Raw genomic sequence first — 17052 nt, forward strand, 5'->3', positions numbered from 1 at the left:
GATTTCCCTCTGCTGTTTGGATGTGGTTTGCAGTGTTTACCTCTCAGCGTTGGCTTCTTGTAGACAATTTGATTTTCTTTGTCATTCCAGAGGGTCCTTGTAGGTAAAAGATTTTGCCTCCTATTCCACCATTGCCAGGTGGGCTAGACAGGTCATCATCTGTGCGTACAGTATTAAGGTTCCTCTTTTTCCTGTTAAGGCACACTTTACTAGATCTGTCAGTGCTTCATGAGCTTTTCAACATCCAGCATCTGTTTCCTATATTTGCAAGGCTGGCACCCAGGGGCGTATTTGCCACAAGGCATTTGCCTAGGGCAGCATTTTTCAGGGGGGCAGCACTGCACCCGGAAGAGGGAACACATGTGGCATGGGAACCAGGTGGGATGCGAGAGAGGCTGCAGGCTGTGTGATGGTGTATGCAGAGCCCCGACTCTCGTTCCCAGGGATGTCTGGAGCTGTGCAGATCAGTGTCTTTCTTTCTATCTCCACTTGGTGGGGAGGGTTAGTGGCCATTGTATGGGGGGTGGTAGTAGAAGGCTCTCTCAGGTGGGGGGCAGGGGTGTTGTTGGTGAATGTCAGAATTTCTCTGTGTGTATGGGGGGGGGTGTTCATTGGCATCAGGCTCTGTCTAGGGGGGGGGGGGGGTGCCGATTTATGCGTTGCCTAGGGCAGCACAAAACCTAAATACAACATTACTGGCACCTGATCTTCAGTTCGTATGTTTATGTTTTACCAAGTTGATGTTCAGGCCTTTTCAATTGCTATTTTTGACCGTAAGGTTCTTCAGGCTGCTCTTAGTTTTTGAGTCCTGTCTGTTTGTCTGTTTGTTTTAGCATTTGTTGTGTTGCCCACCCCTCAATTGTATTGCTTTTGCACATCCCCAGTCATCCAAGACTAAGATTCTGTGTTATGTAATGTACAACTAAAAAAATAGGATTTTTAATATGGGTAGTGTATGCATATGATTCTTTATGTCCCTGAGCAAACTGTATCTCAGTTTAATCTGTATGGTTGTACCCTCTTGCTGGTTCGTAAGCCCTACTCCATAGAAGCCATGATTTCCATACCCTGTACAGATTATGGCCAACAATCCTGAAACAGCTGTATGCTGTGTGTAACAAATATATCTAGAATTTTACATTATATTATAAACCAACAATTCAGGACTTATAGTGGGACTGTGGCGGAACTGACTTGGTGTCACTGACATCCTCAGTGACACCAATACAGTGATCAGTGCTACGAAAAAAGCACTGACGTTGTACTAATGGCACTGGGCAGGAAGAGGTTAACATGAGGGGTGATCAAAGAGTTAACTATGTGCAGGGAGTGTTTTACTAGGGGGCGGTGTGTTGGTGCTTTACTGTAAGCACACTGCTCTGGATGGCTGTGCTGTGCACAGCCATCCAGAGCAGTGTGCCCAAGCTGACAGTGAGGAGGACTGTTAGTAAACGGAAATCACTGGGTGCTGGTGAGTAATTACCGGCCGGGAACCGGTGACTAACAGCTGCGGCTGCGAATGGTGGCGCGGGTAGGACGCGTACGAGTCACTATAGGGAGCAGCCTACGTGCTGTCGTCATGCCACCGCGTCCACATGATGGTATGGTGGCCATCTTTGTAAGTGCTTTTTATCCATTGATGATTTTATGTTCCACATGGTTGCTATCTTTTTAATAAAACATACTACACTATATGATACTGTCTCCGGGCTCGGTCTATGAGCTTGCCCTATGTGAGGAATCCCTTTGCTTGGTTCACTGTGGGCTGGAGATGGAGACTTGACTACTCAACTTTTGATTGTTCATTTGGTGTATCACTGGCTTCTGGAGAGATCCCACCTTCAACAGGGTCACCGGCAGGAGGAACAAGCAGGAACAACCCTTAGTGTCATTCTGCTCTGGGCTTGCTTGCTACTTACTTCTGGTGAGTGCATTATGGTGGAGGTGCAGTGCGGCAGTCACAGAAGTCACTACATTTTGTTGATTTGATCACATCACTATTTTTGGGACTATTATGATATTTAGAGGACTTATATATTTTCATTTTGTTATACTGTCCATTTTGTTTCTTCAGTGGACTATTCACTATTCTCGGTTTCTTTTTTATGATGTTTCCTTTCTCTTTTACTATTACACTGGTCATCATTGATTATAACACACATTTGTATTAGCGCTGCACATTCATATTATAGTGTTTTTGTTTTGGTGGAGACAGAGGATTTGCCACGTTGTGCTAGCTGCTTTACTTTTTCCTTTTTTGTCATGCGCTCACAATTTATTCTTTGTGGTAAATATATGGTGATGTGAAAATTACGTAAATATTGCAGTGGGAAAAATTATAAGAAGAACTTTTTACATTGTTTTTTTCAAATAAAAATCAACCTAAAGCCCTATCTATATACAAACGTACGGATTCTGGTGTAGACTACAAATGCTTAAAGGTATGTGCCTAATCAAGATATCACTGAAACTAAAAAAACACTCTGGAACTGGAGATTAAGGCTCTGCTCACATCTGCGAGTTAAATGCTTGCAGCACCATTAATAGTTAATGCCACCCCAACCGCTGCCAATACATGCACATTTTTTGCGTACAGCAAAAATTGGACAAGCCCTACATAAAAAAAAAAGTGCAGTAGCTTCTTTGGCACATTTGTCGGATGTAGGGCAATCCATTAAAATGAATGGGCTGCCCTATGCATGTCTAATTTATGCCCCTTCAAAGTCTGGCGGTACTCCTTGTATTTTGGGCCCGTCTATGCAGCTGGGCTGCAAAAATGTTTCATGTATGTGATATCCCCTTACTTGGAAGAAATAGCAGAGTGTGTTTGGGGGTGTATTTATACGTATGCCCATGCTATGTGTGAGAAACACCTTATTTATAATTGATAGCTGTGGTTTTATTTTACCAAACACATGTAGCAGTATACATTTTGACCTACAGAAAGAGAGATTTATCTGCAAACCTTTTCAGCAGGAACTAAAAAAAATCATTTTTGTTTTTTGGGTGATTAAATATAACCAAAAATGACTATGTCTCAAAAAAAGATATAAAACTCATTTGGGTACAGTGTTGCATGATTGAGTAATTGTGAAAGTATCACAGTCCTGAAAACTGAAAAATGGAAGGGGGTTTAACATGCCAGTCTTCAAGTGGTTAAAAAACATTGCATACTTCGATGTTTTTAGAGTTCTCTATTTGTCTGTGGCTCACACATCCAGCACACAAAATATGTTTACTTAAAGAGTTATTCACTACATACTGTATATACTGTGTGTGTTTTATGTCTATTAGCCTAGTTGAGCAGGTGTGAAAAATGTAACAATTAATTTGATTTAGAAAGCAATCACAATGTAGTAGAAATATCTGGAAGCTAGGGTCTCTCTGCAGATGTCTGACACACTCCCTTCAACACCTCCAACATTCGGGAAAAAAATTCTGCACAATCTTGAGGCACCCATTACAAAAATGTAAAAAAAAAAAAATGGTTTTACAGAACGCAGCAACATGTAGATGTACATGTAGAACACCCAAAGTTAGAGGTGATTTATTCTTCCAAATCAAATACACTGACTAATATTCCAATGTTTCTCTTCTCCCTCAGTTTCTCTTTCTGACTCAGCAAATGTGACCCCTGTGCTGACAGTGAGGGGCAAGCAAGGATGCTGTGCAGGTGCTTGATTTCTTTCTTATCAGCTGATGACATCATTAGTTGTCATGTCTCCAGCAGTTCAAAAGTTGTAATGGTGCACATGAAAATCTGTGGCTTTGTGTAACTAAAAGGCATGCTTGATTCACCTACTGGTTTTTATGCAGTTTTTGGCAATTTTTAGGCATTTTGCCAAGGCACCCCTAAGGAAACCTACAGGTACCCAAGGGTGCCTGGGCACCCTGGATGAAAAAGGCTGGTCTAGCAAGTGCGGGAGAGGTGAGCCTTAACATAACCCTTTCAAAATACTCATTTCATATTTGAAGCTGAAAGTTTAAAACAAGAAATACTTGGTAATGACATGGAGGGAGGACAGGCAGAATTGTCATAGGGACCCTAAGCAGACAGACTGGTTATGCGATCTTCACAACCAATTTCCCGAAAGTAACAACCTTTGGAGTGTGCCCAAGATAAATATTACCAAAAAGCTTCAAATTCCATTATGTTCTCTATTAACTGTATGTGTTTTCACTCTCTACAGGAGAAACTAAAATGGAAGAGATCTTACCTCATTCTGGCACTTTCCATATTTGCAGTGTTCGCCAGCCTGTCCTTTGGTTTTCCTGGGTCAGGAGGACTGTGTACACTGGTGATGGCTTTTCTAGCAGGCATGAGATGGTCTGGAGAAAAGGTATTAGAAAAGAATATGATGTCAGATCAGTAGCAAATCTATGACTCTTTCAGAATGAGCAAGGTGGGAATATTACGAACAATGCTTAAAAAATGCTTTAGATTTACAGATGTGTCAAAATACTAGTGAAATAATGTGTTCAGGTTTCTAGTTACAGAGTAAATTAAAGGTATTTTGTAGGGTACGACAGGAAGTGTATATGGGACAGGTGTTTCAGAGGGTAAAATGGGGGGTAGAGTGTGCAGTAGATGTACACTATATTACCAAAGGTATTGGGACACCCCTCCAAATCATTGGATTCAGATGTTCCCATCACCTCCATAGGCACAGGTGTATAAAATCAAACACCTAGGCATGCAGACTGCTTCTACAAACATTTGTGAAAGAATGGGTCGCTCTCAAGAGCTCAGTGAATTTAAGCTTGGTAATGTTATAGGCTGCCACCTGTGCAATATGTACATCTGTGAAATGTACTTGCTACTAAATATTCCACAGTCAACTCTTAGTGGTATTATAACAAAGTGGAAGCAACTGGGAACAACAGCAACTCAGCCACGAAGTGGTAGGCCATGTAAAATGACAGAGCGGGGTTAGCGCATGCTGAGAAGAAGTGTGCGCAGAAGTCACCAACTGTCTGCAGAATCAGTAGCTTAAGACCTCCAAACTTCGTGTGGCCTTCAGATTAGCACAACAACAGTGCGTAGAAAGCTTTATGGAATGGGTTTCCATGGCCGAGCATCCAAGCCTTACATCACAAAGCGTCAGAGGCAGTGGTATAAAGCACACCACCACTGGACTCTAGAGCAGTGGAGGCGTGTTCTCTGGAGTAACAAATCGCGCTTCTCTGCAATCTGATGGATGTGTCTGGGTTTGGCGGTTGCCAGGAGAATGGTACTTGCCTGACTGCATTGTGCCAAATGTAAAGTTTGGTGGACGGGGGATTATGGTGTGGGGTTGTTTTTCAGGGGTTGGGCTTGGCCCTTTAGTTCCATTAAAGGGAACTCTTAAGGCGTAAGAATACTAAGACATTTTTAGACAATTTCATGCTCCCATCTTTGTGGGAACAGTTTGGGGATGGTCCGTTCCTGTTACAACATGACTGCACACCAGTGCACAAAGTAAGGTCCATAAAGATATGGATGAGCGAGTTTGGGGTGGAGGAACTTGACTGGCCTGCACAAAGTCCAGACCTCAACCCAATAGAACACCTTTGGGATAAATAAGAGCGGAAACTGTGAGCCAGGCCTTCTCGTCCAACATCAGTGCCTGACCTCAAAAATGCTCTTCTGGAAGAAAATTCTCATATACACCCTCCTAGACCTTGTGGACAGCCTTCCCAGAAGAGTTGAAGCTGTTATAGCTGCAAAGGGTGGGCCAACTCAATATTGAACCCTACAGACTAAGACTGGGATGCCATTAAAGTTCATGTGTGTGTAAAGGCAGGCTTCCCAATACTTTTGGAAATATAGTGTATGTCACCGGGTACAATGGGGGCTGTGTGCTGGAAAGGTGTGGGAGCGGGTGTGACAGTTTGCAGTATGTGTGCAAGAGAGAGGTGGCAACGTAGAGTTTGCAGAAGAGGGGTACAGGTGTACTGTGAATAGGGAGCTAGAAAGAAGAGTGCAGACAGAGGGGGAGGAGCTGCACCAGAAGCTAGAATAGACACTGGGGAAAAAGATGCAACATGGGAGTGTGGAAAGTGGGTTCTGCTGGATATAGTGTGCTGGGGACAGAAGCAGCTGATTAAAAAAATGTTGCTACCTATGTGTGGTCAATACAGAGTAAACCATATGAGGTGGGTACCTAAAGAGGCAATTTCACCTGTATTTTTATTCCTGAATATTCTAGCAGTGATAGGGAAAGTGAAAGTTTTTAGGATTTTTCTGATTTTATACTGCGAGACGCTGGTCAGAGATGATCTCTCAGACCTGCAAAATGCACTCTCATGCAGAACTCATAGGAAACACTGAAAGAAGATTTCTTCCTTTTTAATATATGAGACAGGATATTTGATATACATGCTGGAAGCAGATCTTTTACTTGGAGACTTTCTTGAACCTTATCATACTTTACAGTAACACGACTTGGTTTAAGTAAACATACCTCATGCATTGTTTTCATTACCATGCATTTTGCTCATAGCAGTCAATAAGGGGTGGTTCACACAGCCCTGCCCAGATGCCGCACACTAAATCACAGTGGTTTAGTGTGTGGCAGCTGTCCATTCCAGCTGCAGTGAGCTGGTGGTAGGGACCACGTGACGTGCTTTTCAGCTGATCACATAGCTCCCCCTTTTTTTTGTACAAACTTTATTTGATGTGGATGGGAGATCCATCTCTGCTGTGCTATTGTATTCCATTTAAGGCTAGGTTCACACCTATGCAGTTTGCGTCTGATCCATTTCTGCAGTGCTTTTTGCTGTGAGTTTTTGCACATGCGTTTTGACGTTTTTGATGTGTTTTGTTTTTTTTCTTTTTTTGCAACTTGTTGCTGGGCATAATTTAACACAAAACGCATCAAAAACACTCTACATGCACTTTGCAGCATCTCCATTGAAGTCTATAGACCCAAAACCGCAACGTTTTGTGTTTTAAAAAAGTCCCTGACCCTTTCCAAAAAACACACCGGAAAACGCAGAGATGTGAGCCTGTCCCATTGAAAATCATGTTAAATGGACTGCTGAAAACACAGCGGAAAACACATAGGTGTGAACCTACACTAAGACAGAAAGTGTGTTACTTGTCAGATCATCAGACACATTTTGTTTTTGGGTTTAATACCACTTTAATTTTTCTTTTTAATGCTGGCCTTACACCTTTAACTCTTAGATAGTCAAACAAAAGTCTGAAAAGGACACTTTACTAACAAAAGGTTACAGGTGTAAGCTTAGCTTAATTTTTGCTTTCATTGGGGCTGCCATAGCAACAATGCATTTCAATGATCCTTATGACTGTCCATTGGTCTAACGCTTGTGAATTTTTTAAATGTTATTGGACAGTATCTAACTTTTCTTTCTTTTATAGACTGCAGTTGAAGACATAGTAGCTGTTGGATGGGATATTTTTCAACCACTGCTGTTTAGCTTGATTGGATCTGAAATACAAATTGCCTCCTTGAGACCTGAGACTGTTGGCAAGTAGAAAGTTTTAGTATAGAGATGTATGTTAAGCTGTTATACATATATTTCATCTTTAACAAAGGACTTTGTAAAGGGTGTCCTTGGATCGACTAATACCTCCTCTTATTTGCAAGCCATGGGCAAGGATTGGGACCTGTAGGGCTACCTTAGGAGGCAGACCACAAGCACACATATGTTTGGACATTATTTAGCCACTCTTTCCTTCTCCTCCCATTGAGAGGAGGATAGAATCTCCACATGTGCTGTTGCCAGTTAGACTAGATTACAGTGTAAACATCAATGTTTTAAGCATGGGTAGATATCTCTATGCATGTCATACTTGTCAAAAGATCAGTTTGTATATGACCACCCTAAGTCACAGTAGTAAATATCTTTTAAATATAACCTTTATATATGGCCGTAGCTGTGATCTGTGCAATATATATATATTCAACCACTTGACGACAAGCAACATACCCATATGTCGCTGAACTTCAAGTGGTTACACCACAATGCAGGCATAATCCTGGTATTGTTTTTTTAGAACCGATGGTCAAATTTCTTGTACAATTAATCCTAGCATCTAATTAGCTGCTGGATTGCTTTTACAAGCAATGGGAGGGGATGTTCCTATTACCATGACTGGAATGTCTCTGATCACCTCTATGGTATTGGAAACCGGAATTGATGAGCATTCCTCACTTCCAGTTTCCCCGGATGTAAACAGTGCCATTTTTAAATTGGGAGAGCATCTGATCACACACATCTGATCTTGGCATGATCAGATGCTTTAAAGGGCCGAGAGGAGATTTGGAGTCTATTAGACCCCAGACCTCTCCATAAAAAGTACCTGTCATTGCCTATTGCTGTCAGAGGGGATATTTATATTAAAAAAACAGTATAAAAATGAAAAGAAAAAAAACTAACTAAAAAAAATGTTAAAGCACCCCCGTTCCCCCTTGCTCACATGCAAAGGCAAACCCACGCATCGGTCCCGCACACATGCAAACAACGATCGTCCCACACATGTGAGGATAATAAAATTTAAGTCATTTGTCCCTGTTGCATGTGCGTGCGCAATTTTAAAACATGACATGTTTTGTATTTATTTACTTGGTGTAACATAATTTTTTACATTTTACCAAACAATTGGGTATTTTATTGTGGTTTTTGTGTATTAAAATTAAAGTGTGTTATTTTAAAAAATTGCGTTTGAAAAACTGTTGCGTAAATACCATGAGACATAAAAGATTACAATGCCCACCATTTTATTATCTAGGGCCTCTGCTTCAAAAAAAAATATATAATGTTTGGAGGTGCAAAGTAATTTTCTAGCAAAAATACTGTTTTTTTACATGTAAACCAAACGTGTGTGTGTATTATTTATATATATATATATATATATATACATGTTTTTTTTTTTCCCTTGAAAAAAGCCTAATAACTGTTTTCCATTTAATTCTTTTTAGCATTGTGTGTCGCCACACTTGGAATTGCATTAATAGTGCGGATATGCTTTACATTCTTGATGGTGTCCTGGGCAGGATTTCAGATGAAGGAAAAAATATTTATTTCTTTAGCATGGATGCCAAAAGCTACTGTTCAGGTATGGTCACCAAATAATCCACAATTATTTTTTTATAGTTTATAAACTACGGCTACATACAATTTGAAACTGAATATTCAACTACTTTATTGTAACTGTCAATTATACAGAACTGTAACAGGACTAAATGTTTGATTAGAGGGAAGCTAATGCAAGATGCACAAGTCCATTTTTGCCTGTTTACACAGCACTGTAATCTGTTGCACTTTGGACATCTATCAGCAGATTTATCTTCCAACTGTGAAATCTTTAGAATATAGTCCATTTCAACCTTATGGTTGGATGTCTCAAGCCACTTTGAAGCAGCTAAGCAAAAAATCCCCGTACACAGATACCATTGTAACCATGTATGTATGATTTTCAAAAATCAGAAGTGAAATTTTGTTTTTTTACATTAAAGTTGAACCCAACTTTCATGGGAAAAAAATAGCAAATAAAAAAAAACAATATAGTGTATACAATTGTGACACAAGTTATATTGTAATTTAATGTTATTAAAAATTACCTTCCCTTTTCATTCTGCAGTGCTTTAATTCTCTGTAAAATGCTATGCAACATGGCTACCTGGAGGAGGTCTGTACACAGATGGGGTACAGAAAGCCCCCATGCCCCATGTATGTAATTTCCTGCTTGTGTGATTGGCTCACTGATTTTCCCAGAAGTCTGCACTAAGATACAAATTTGATTTTGAGCATCCCTTGCAATGAAAATGTCATTTTTGGTGAGATACACCCAAAGGGAAACATGTCTAAAGTGATGCAGACCCTGCAGGTGCAGCAGCTGAATGATAATTACAAAACCACTCCCATACATGTTCACGCTGCACGTGGATACAGACAAACATACAGCAATTTCTTCAGAATAACAAAAGGAATCTGCAACAAAGTTGCAATGTACATAGATCACACAGATGGGAATATTTTTTCTCAACAAAAGTGGAGTTACTCTTTAATATATTGTACATCTGTTCTGTAATTTTAAGTGATGACATTTTGAAGAAAAAAAATATTGATCTTTTTAGTAACTGTAATAGTGTTTTTTTTTCTTTCCCTGACTTTCCAGACTTTTCTAATTTTGTAAACCAATTAAAGCTAATTCTGTTGCACTTTTCCATTAAAGAGAGGCTATCGCCTTGCCCATTCAGGATAAAGTGGCAAAAAACTCATGATGCTCACTTTGCTGGCACTTCCCCACCACTCATGTCCCTAGTGACAACATTCAGGTGTGTGGTGTCTTCACTACCTTGGTTAGGTGGCTGGCCTGTTAGACTTGAGCATTGTCACAGTGAGGAGGTCACATGCTCCCCAATATTCTAAAGCAGACATTCTCAACCAGGGTTCCATGGAGCTCCTTTCTTGAGGTCCTAAAATACCAAGACCGGAAAAATACCCCCCAAATTACTTTTTTTTTTTTTTTTTTTTTAAGTAGACAGTCCAAAGTTGTCAATTTAAAAGGTATGTTTCACACATATCATAGGCATAACTATAGTTACATCCCAAAAGACATTCTGCTATGCCTCCTGACTATGGGGATACCACATGAGTGAGTCTTTTTCTCACAGCCTAGATTCATAGAGGGGCCCAAAATCATAGAGCACCTTCAAGCTATCTAGGGACATACATTATGCATATACAGTGGGTATAGAAAAGAATCACCCGCCTTTTAAAATAATCACATTTTGTTGCTTTGTAGCCTGAAACAAAGACAGACACGCAGTATTTACTCAGTGCAACTTATAACATCCAAGTGACAGATCTAACACGTCATGAAACAAAAAAAAAAATTCAAAAACAGAATCTCTGAGTTGGAAAAAGGATCACCCCCTCCTAAATTTGGCATGTAAACTCAATCAGGTGTAGCTAATCACCTTCTCAATGACACACAAAACCATTTGACTTTCAACTGTGATCAGATGTAGTCTTTTTTATTAGCTCCGCTTTCCTGGAGCATTTCAGTTCCGGTAGTGCAACTGAAGCAAATAATCAATTATGGGTGGCAAAGCACTATCAAAAGATCTCTGGGATAAAGTTGTGGACATGCACAAGTCAGAAGATGGATAAAAAAAAAAATTAAAAGGCTTTATCAATGCCTAAAAGCAAAGTGAAGTTAATTATTAAGTAGAAAGTATTTGGTAAAACACAGACCCTCCCTAGATCAGGACGGGACTCCAAACTGGATGAAAGAGCCAGGAGGAAACTGGTCAGAAAGGCTACCAAGAGGCCTACAGCAAGTCTGAAGAAGCTGCAGGAATTTATGACATAGAGTAGTCAATGTGTGCATGTGACAACAATATCACAAATTCTCCACAAATATGGCTTGTATGGGAGGGTTGCAAGTAAAAAAGCCACTCCTCGAGAAAGGCCACATGTAGTCACGACTGAGCTTTGCCAAAACGCACCTTGAAGTCTGTGCCTCAAAATACCATCAATTCCTAAAAAATGTATAAATCACTTCTATAATTATATCAGTGTTACAAATACCATGTTGCCACATTACATTATTAAACACATACAAGAAAAATATTTAAAGAAAAAATATTTTAGCAGCGTATGCATCAATATCAAATTCTAAATTAAGTAAAAAAGTTCAAATGTTTCAGTCCATTCCTGTGATCACCACGTGACAGAAATCATAAATAATTCATAAAATAAATCACTTAGATTATCCGATAATCACCACGTGAATACCTGTGCCAAAACGTAATATAACTCTGTGTGGTGCTCCCCTTTCGGGTGTGCACTCACCAAAATTTGTTGCATCCCACTCTCATGGTTGGCATACTGAGCTTTGATACATAATTCTCCAGGGACCAGATCTCCCTTCAACCTGTAGTACTGGACTCCTAGAATAACCGTTTCCGATCTCCAGGGTTAAAAGAAGCTTCCTTGCAATACTCCACTCATAATATATCACATAGAAGATAAAAGATGAGAAGCCAACATGGTGTAGTACCACTTAAACACTTTATTCTCCACCGAAGAATGCTACATACAAGATATAAAAAGTAATAAAGCCCAAAAATGTTAATAGCTATGATGTTTGTGAGAGAAAAGACCAAACAGTGCTCTTACCACCGCCAGCCTCCACTCTCAGACGCTCCCTCGTCACTTCCGGTTCCAGTCCATGTCACTTCCGATCACCGCACAGCCTCTTCCTGATGCGTTTCGTCACGTCTGACTTATATGAATAAGTCGGAAGTAACGAAACGCGTCAGAGAGAGGCTGTGCGGCGACTGGAAGTGATGCGGGAAAAGGATCTAAGTAATTTGCAGCACCACATAAGGTGTAGTAGGGATCCTAATTCTCCACATTGACACCAGCATTGTGGAGAGTGTGTAGGATACGTTTTTTGAAAGTCTAACAGCTGTTAAATACCATTGATGGAGGATTTTCAGGTATGATTCCCAGTGCGTGGTTAAGTGGGAAGATTTAGATGTGAATATGAAGGCCTTTTGTCAGGCTTGGACTGAGATTTTTTTGAGCTAGTATCAATTCCTATTTTTTTTTATGGAGGTTGTTCTAAGGTTGAATTTTAGATTTGTGATATAGGCGTAGAAAAGGGAGATTCCTTTACCTTGGTATGTGGGGTTGTTAAAGTATTCAAAGACAGGACACGGGAGGGTAGTAATAGGGGGAATTTTATTAAAATGTATGCAGTGGGTAATCCTCATGTAAGTAAAGTGGTCCAAGGGAGGTAAGGAGAATTTGTTTTGTAGGTATTGGAAAGGAGCTAGTTTATTATTTATATGAAGGTCTAACAGTATGTGTATACCACATTTTTCCCATGAAGTTAGGTTGGGATAAGGTATCAAAAACGTAAAGTGTCAATGGGAAGTGGTATCGATCTTGATTCTAGGAATTTGTGGGACATTTTAGACCTGGCCTCTAATGATGCCTTAATTCAAGGATGGTTTAAATCAAGGTGCACCTGATCTAGAGAGCGTAGGAGGAGGAGATTTTGTGGTAAGAGCGGGCAAAATATTAATGATTCCATTTTGAACCAAATTTTTTCTTTAGCGGGGGGTGCCTTCAATAGTATATTTGGTCCAAAAGGGTGGCTTGGTAGTAAGACTATAGGTGGGGGAGGTCCGCACCACCTCTATTAAGTGGGCTTAGCAATAAATTAGTGGCACATCTACGCCGTTTGGATTCCCAGATATATGAGCTAGTTGTCTTTGACGATTGTAAAAGAAGTTAGAAGGTAATGGTATAGAGAGGGTCCTAAAGATGTATAGCAGTTTGGGTAGTATGAAAATTTTCAGGACTGCAATCCAGTCTAGTTTAGAGAAAATGATAATTTATTTTTTCACACAAGAGTTGTCAATTTAATAAGATATTTTTCTCCCATACAGCATAGGCATACTTAGAATTAAAACCCAAAACACATTCTGCTACTCCTGATTATGGCAATACCACATGTGAGACTTTTTCAGTGTTTGAACTGATCATACCGGACATTGTGTCTAGTGTATCACACAAATCAACCAATTTTAACAAAAACAATGTACTCTAATTGTCACCTCTATACAAGTGGTCAGGAAATATAGCTTAGTGTAGCCTCACCTATATCAGTCCCAGTTCCTATAAGCCAAGCAAACTAAGCCTACTGTACGTGGCTTCCCCCAGGAATGCCATTATCACTGTCCAGGAAGTTCAGGAGGCTAAAGAAAGGAAGAACAGAAAAGTTCTTGTGGTTCCAGGAATGCATTTGTCCGCAGGGGATGGCTGGGACTGGTGTCTCACAGGAACATAGTTAGACATTCAGATGGGTCAGTTCCAGCGCAGGTAAAGACATGGTTATCAAACAGACAAAGGATCAGTCCAGGCAACAGGCACAAAAGTGCTAAAGAAACAGCCAGGGTTAGTACAGGTGGGTGGCAGAGACAACACTGCATAGGTGTGGCGGTGATCAGGCTCACTGTTGCTGGTTGCACTGGTCTAGTGACAGTGGAACATGCGTAACAGCAATCAGGAACACTTTTGCTGGCTTACACTGGTATGGCAGTGATAAGGTACACTGTTGCTGGCATGCACTGATTTGGTGACATTGGTCTGGTGTCGTAACAATCAGGAACACTCAGTTGTGACTGGCTGCACTATTAGGGCTCATTCACACATGATGTTGGGGAGTGGTAAAAAATACTTTCGGCTGAGCCAATGTTTTACCACCCCTCAACTGCTACCCCCTTCCCCTGATCCATCCAAGTGAATAGAGTTGCTTGTGGGGTGGTCCATGGGCTTAAAGCAGGTGGTGAGGAGGCAGTACAATACCTCCTCACTGCCTGTCAAATGCTCTCTGAAGAGCCATCTTCAGAGGGCCTCATGAATATGAACAAGTACTTATAGATTGGAGACAGTGTAACTGCTGCGGCGATTATCAGGGACACTGTAACTGGTCTGACAGTGATCAGGGAGGTGCAGCAGTGATTAGGGACACTGAATGGTGACAGTGAAAAAAAATACTGCTAATAATATTATAATGTAATTTTTTTTTACAGTTTTTATTTATTTTTATTTTACATACTGTCACAAGAGTGAAAACACTGGGATTTCACATGTAATGCTTGTTTGAGAGCCTGGGAGATGATCAGAGGAAAACACTAGCATCACTCACACCAAGCAGCAGCAATACCGTTTAAAGTGGGACTCTGAGCAGAAATGTTTGAGCATATCCACTGTGTTAAAAAAAAAAAATCACTGTCATGTTGAAATTGCTGCTCTGAAGAGTAAATTTCATAATTCCATCCATGCCAGAGCGTAGGGCTATTACTGTAGTTCTGGCCCATAGCGGCTCACTCTAATATTGTTTTATCTGCTCCTCTTCTCCCCTTGTCCATTCACAGAACAATTGTTTTTGGTGAATGGCCCACACTATACAAGCCATTCTGTGTATGTTTAAAAGGAGATGAGGGGTGGATAAACAACACTAAAGTGGGCTGGAAGTACAATGTGGACACAATTGAAAGCCAGTCATGTCAGCTACTGATCTTTAGCCTGGACCAAGAGCTGTCTTCGAAGCACTCTCAGCACAAGTGCACCCTTTTGCTGCCGCACATACAGTTGTGTTCAAAATAATAGCAGTGTGTTGAAAAAAGTAAATAAAGCTCAAAATCCTTCTAATAGCTTTTATTTCCATACACACAAATGCATTGGGAACACTACACATTCCATTCCAAATCAAAACATGAAAAAAAATATATCAAATTTGTGTTGTTCCTCTAAAAAAAAGTGAAGAAAAGTGAATATTAGACTGTTCAAAAAAATAGCAGTGTTTGTATTCTTCTTTACAAACTCAAACATTCACTATATAAACTGAAAAATGTTTGAAGATTTTGCTTTCCTTTGAATCACTTAATTAATATTTAGTTGTATAAGCACTGTTTCTGAGAACTGCTGTACATCTGTGTTGCATGGAGTCAACCAACTTCTGGCACCTGTGAACAGGTATTCCAGCCCAGGATGATTGGACTACATTCCACAGTTCTTCTCCATTTCTTGGTTTTGCCTCAGAAACTGCATTTTTGATGTCACCCCACAAGTTTTCTATTGGATTAAGATCCGGGGATTGGGCTGGCCAATACAAAACGTCAATCTTGTTGGTCTGGAACCAAGATGTTGCACGTTTACTGGTGTGTTTGGAGTCGTTGTCTTGTTGAACACCCATTTCAAGGGCATTTCCTCTTCAGCATAAGGCAGCATGATCTCTTCAAGTATTCTGATGTATTCAAACTGATCCATGATCCCTGGTATGCGATAAATAGGCCCAACACCGTAGTATGAGAAACAGCTCCATATCATGATGCTTGTGCAACCATGCTTCACTGTCTTCACAGTGTACTGTGGCTTGAATTCAGTGTTTGGGGGTCGTCTGACAAACTGTCTCCGGCCACTAGACGCAAAAAGAACAATCTTACTTTCATCGGTCCACAAAATGTTGCACCATTTCTCTTTAAGCCAGTCAATTAAATGTTCTGCCCTATCGGTGTAGTGCAAAAATGCATGAATTCACGCAACACTCAGATGTGAATGCAGCCTAAAAGTACAGCAGCAATATAGTGATGCAATAGAAATGATCAAGGCTTTAACTAAAATACACTGAATATTATTGGCCCATTGCAAAAACACATTGCATGAAATTGTGATTGTGCCACATGCAGCATTTCCAGAGCTGATTTGCTCCCATGTAACAGGTGGCTAAACTATTTACCTTTCCAGTCTGTTATGTTACTATTAAAATGCCAAACTACTCACCTTTGACTCTCTCAGAAGTTGAGTTTTCAGCCTCTACCCATTTTTTAAATGTACTTTTTTTTTATTTTTTATTCAGGCTGCTATTGGTTCAGTCGCTTTGGATATGGCAAGAAGCACTGGAAACAAAGAATTTGAAGGTTATGGCATGGATGTCCTAACTGTAGCTTTCCTAGCAATCTTAATCACAGCACCCATAGGAGCATTAATTATTGGGCTAACAGGACCCAGAATGTTGCAGAGATTAGAAATCACAAGTACAAACCTAGAAGAACCAGCAGAGGCTGAAATCAGGACAGAAATATCTAGCCGACTTTAAAATTGTATTTTGCTCAGAGCTGATCATAGGGCATTTAAAAAAATTGCTATTTTTTATGATCAATCTGCTATTTACCACGCGAGATTTTATTTGTATGATTGTACAGATCTTTTCAATAATAAACTTCATGTACAGTAGACCTATTTATAGAATTATAAATATTTATTATTGTATATAAATACTAGTGCCTTGTAGTTTTTATTGGAGCGATGAAACTTACTGAACTTTTGCTACGTTATTGAAAACTGTTAACCCGATGCACTGCAGAGTCTGTGCAAGATTTCAGTACTATAATTAACTTTCCATTAAAAGAAGCATAGAGAATTGGTAGTGGGTAGCATTCGGGAAAGAAGCATATTGGTAGTTGGTAGAATTCAGGAAAGAAATATGTAATAAAGTCTAGTCGGGCGGCACAGTGGCTT

At 40.1% G+C, this 17052-nt stretch overlaps 1 protein-coding gene across 1 annotated transcript in view; it reads left to right on the forward strand.

The window, feature by feature from the left end:
- SLC9B2 (solute carrier family 9 member B2) overlaps positions 1-16809 on the forward strand; it is a 57657-nt gene extending 40848 nt beyond the window's left edge. Inside the window, exons 9-12 of the mRNA XM_089680532.1 lie at positions 4191-4340; positions 7364-7472; positions 8928-9064; positions 16391-16809. Coding sequence (XP_089536658.1) covers positions 4191-4340; positions 7364-7472; positions 8928-9064; positions 16391-16630 — 636 coding nt within the window. The 3' untranslated portion in view covers positions 16631-16809. The remainder of the gene's footprint in view (positions 1-4190; positions 4341-7363; positions 7473-8927; positions 9065-16390) is intronic.
- The last annotated feature ends 243 nt before the right edge of the window (positions 16810-17052 follow it).

Source organism: Staurois parvus, unplaced genomic scaffold (genome assembly GCF_062004578.1).
Source record: "Staurois parvus isolate SC_StPar_1 unplaced genomic scaffold, SC_StPar_1.0 ptg000244l, whole genome shotgun sequence".
Lineage (NCBI taxonomy): Eukaryota > Metazoa > Chordata > Amphibia > Anura > Ranidae > Staurois > Staurois parvus.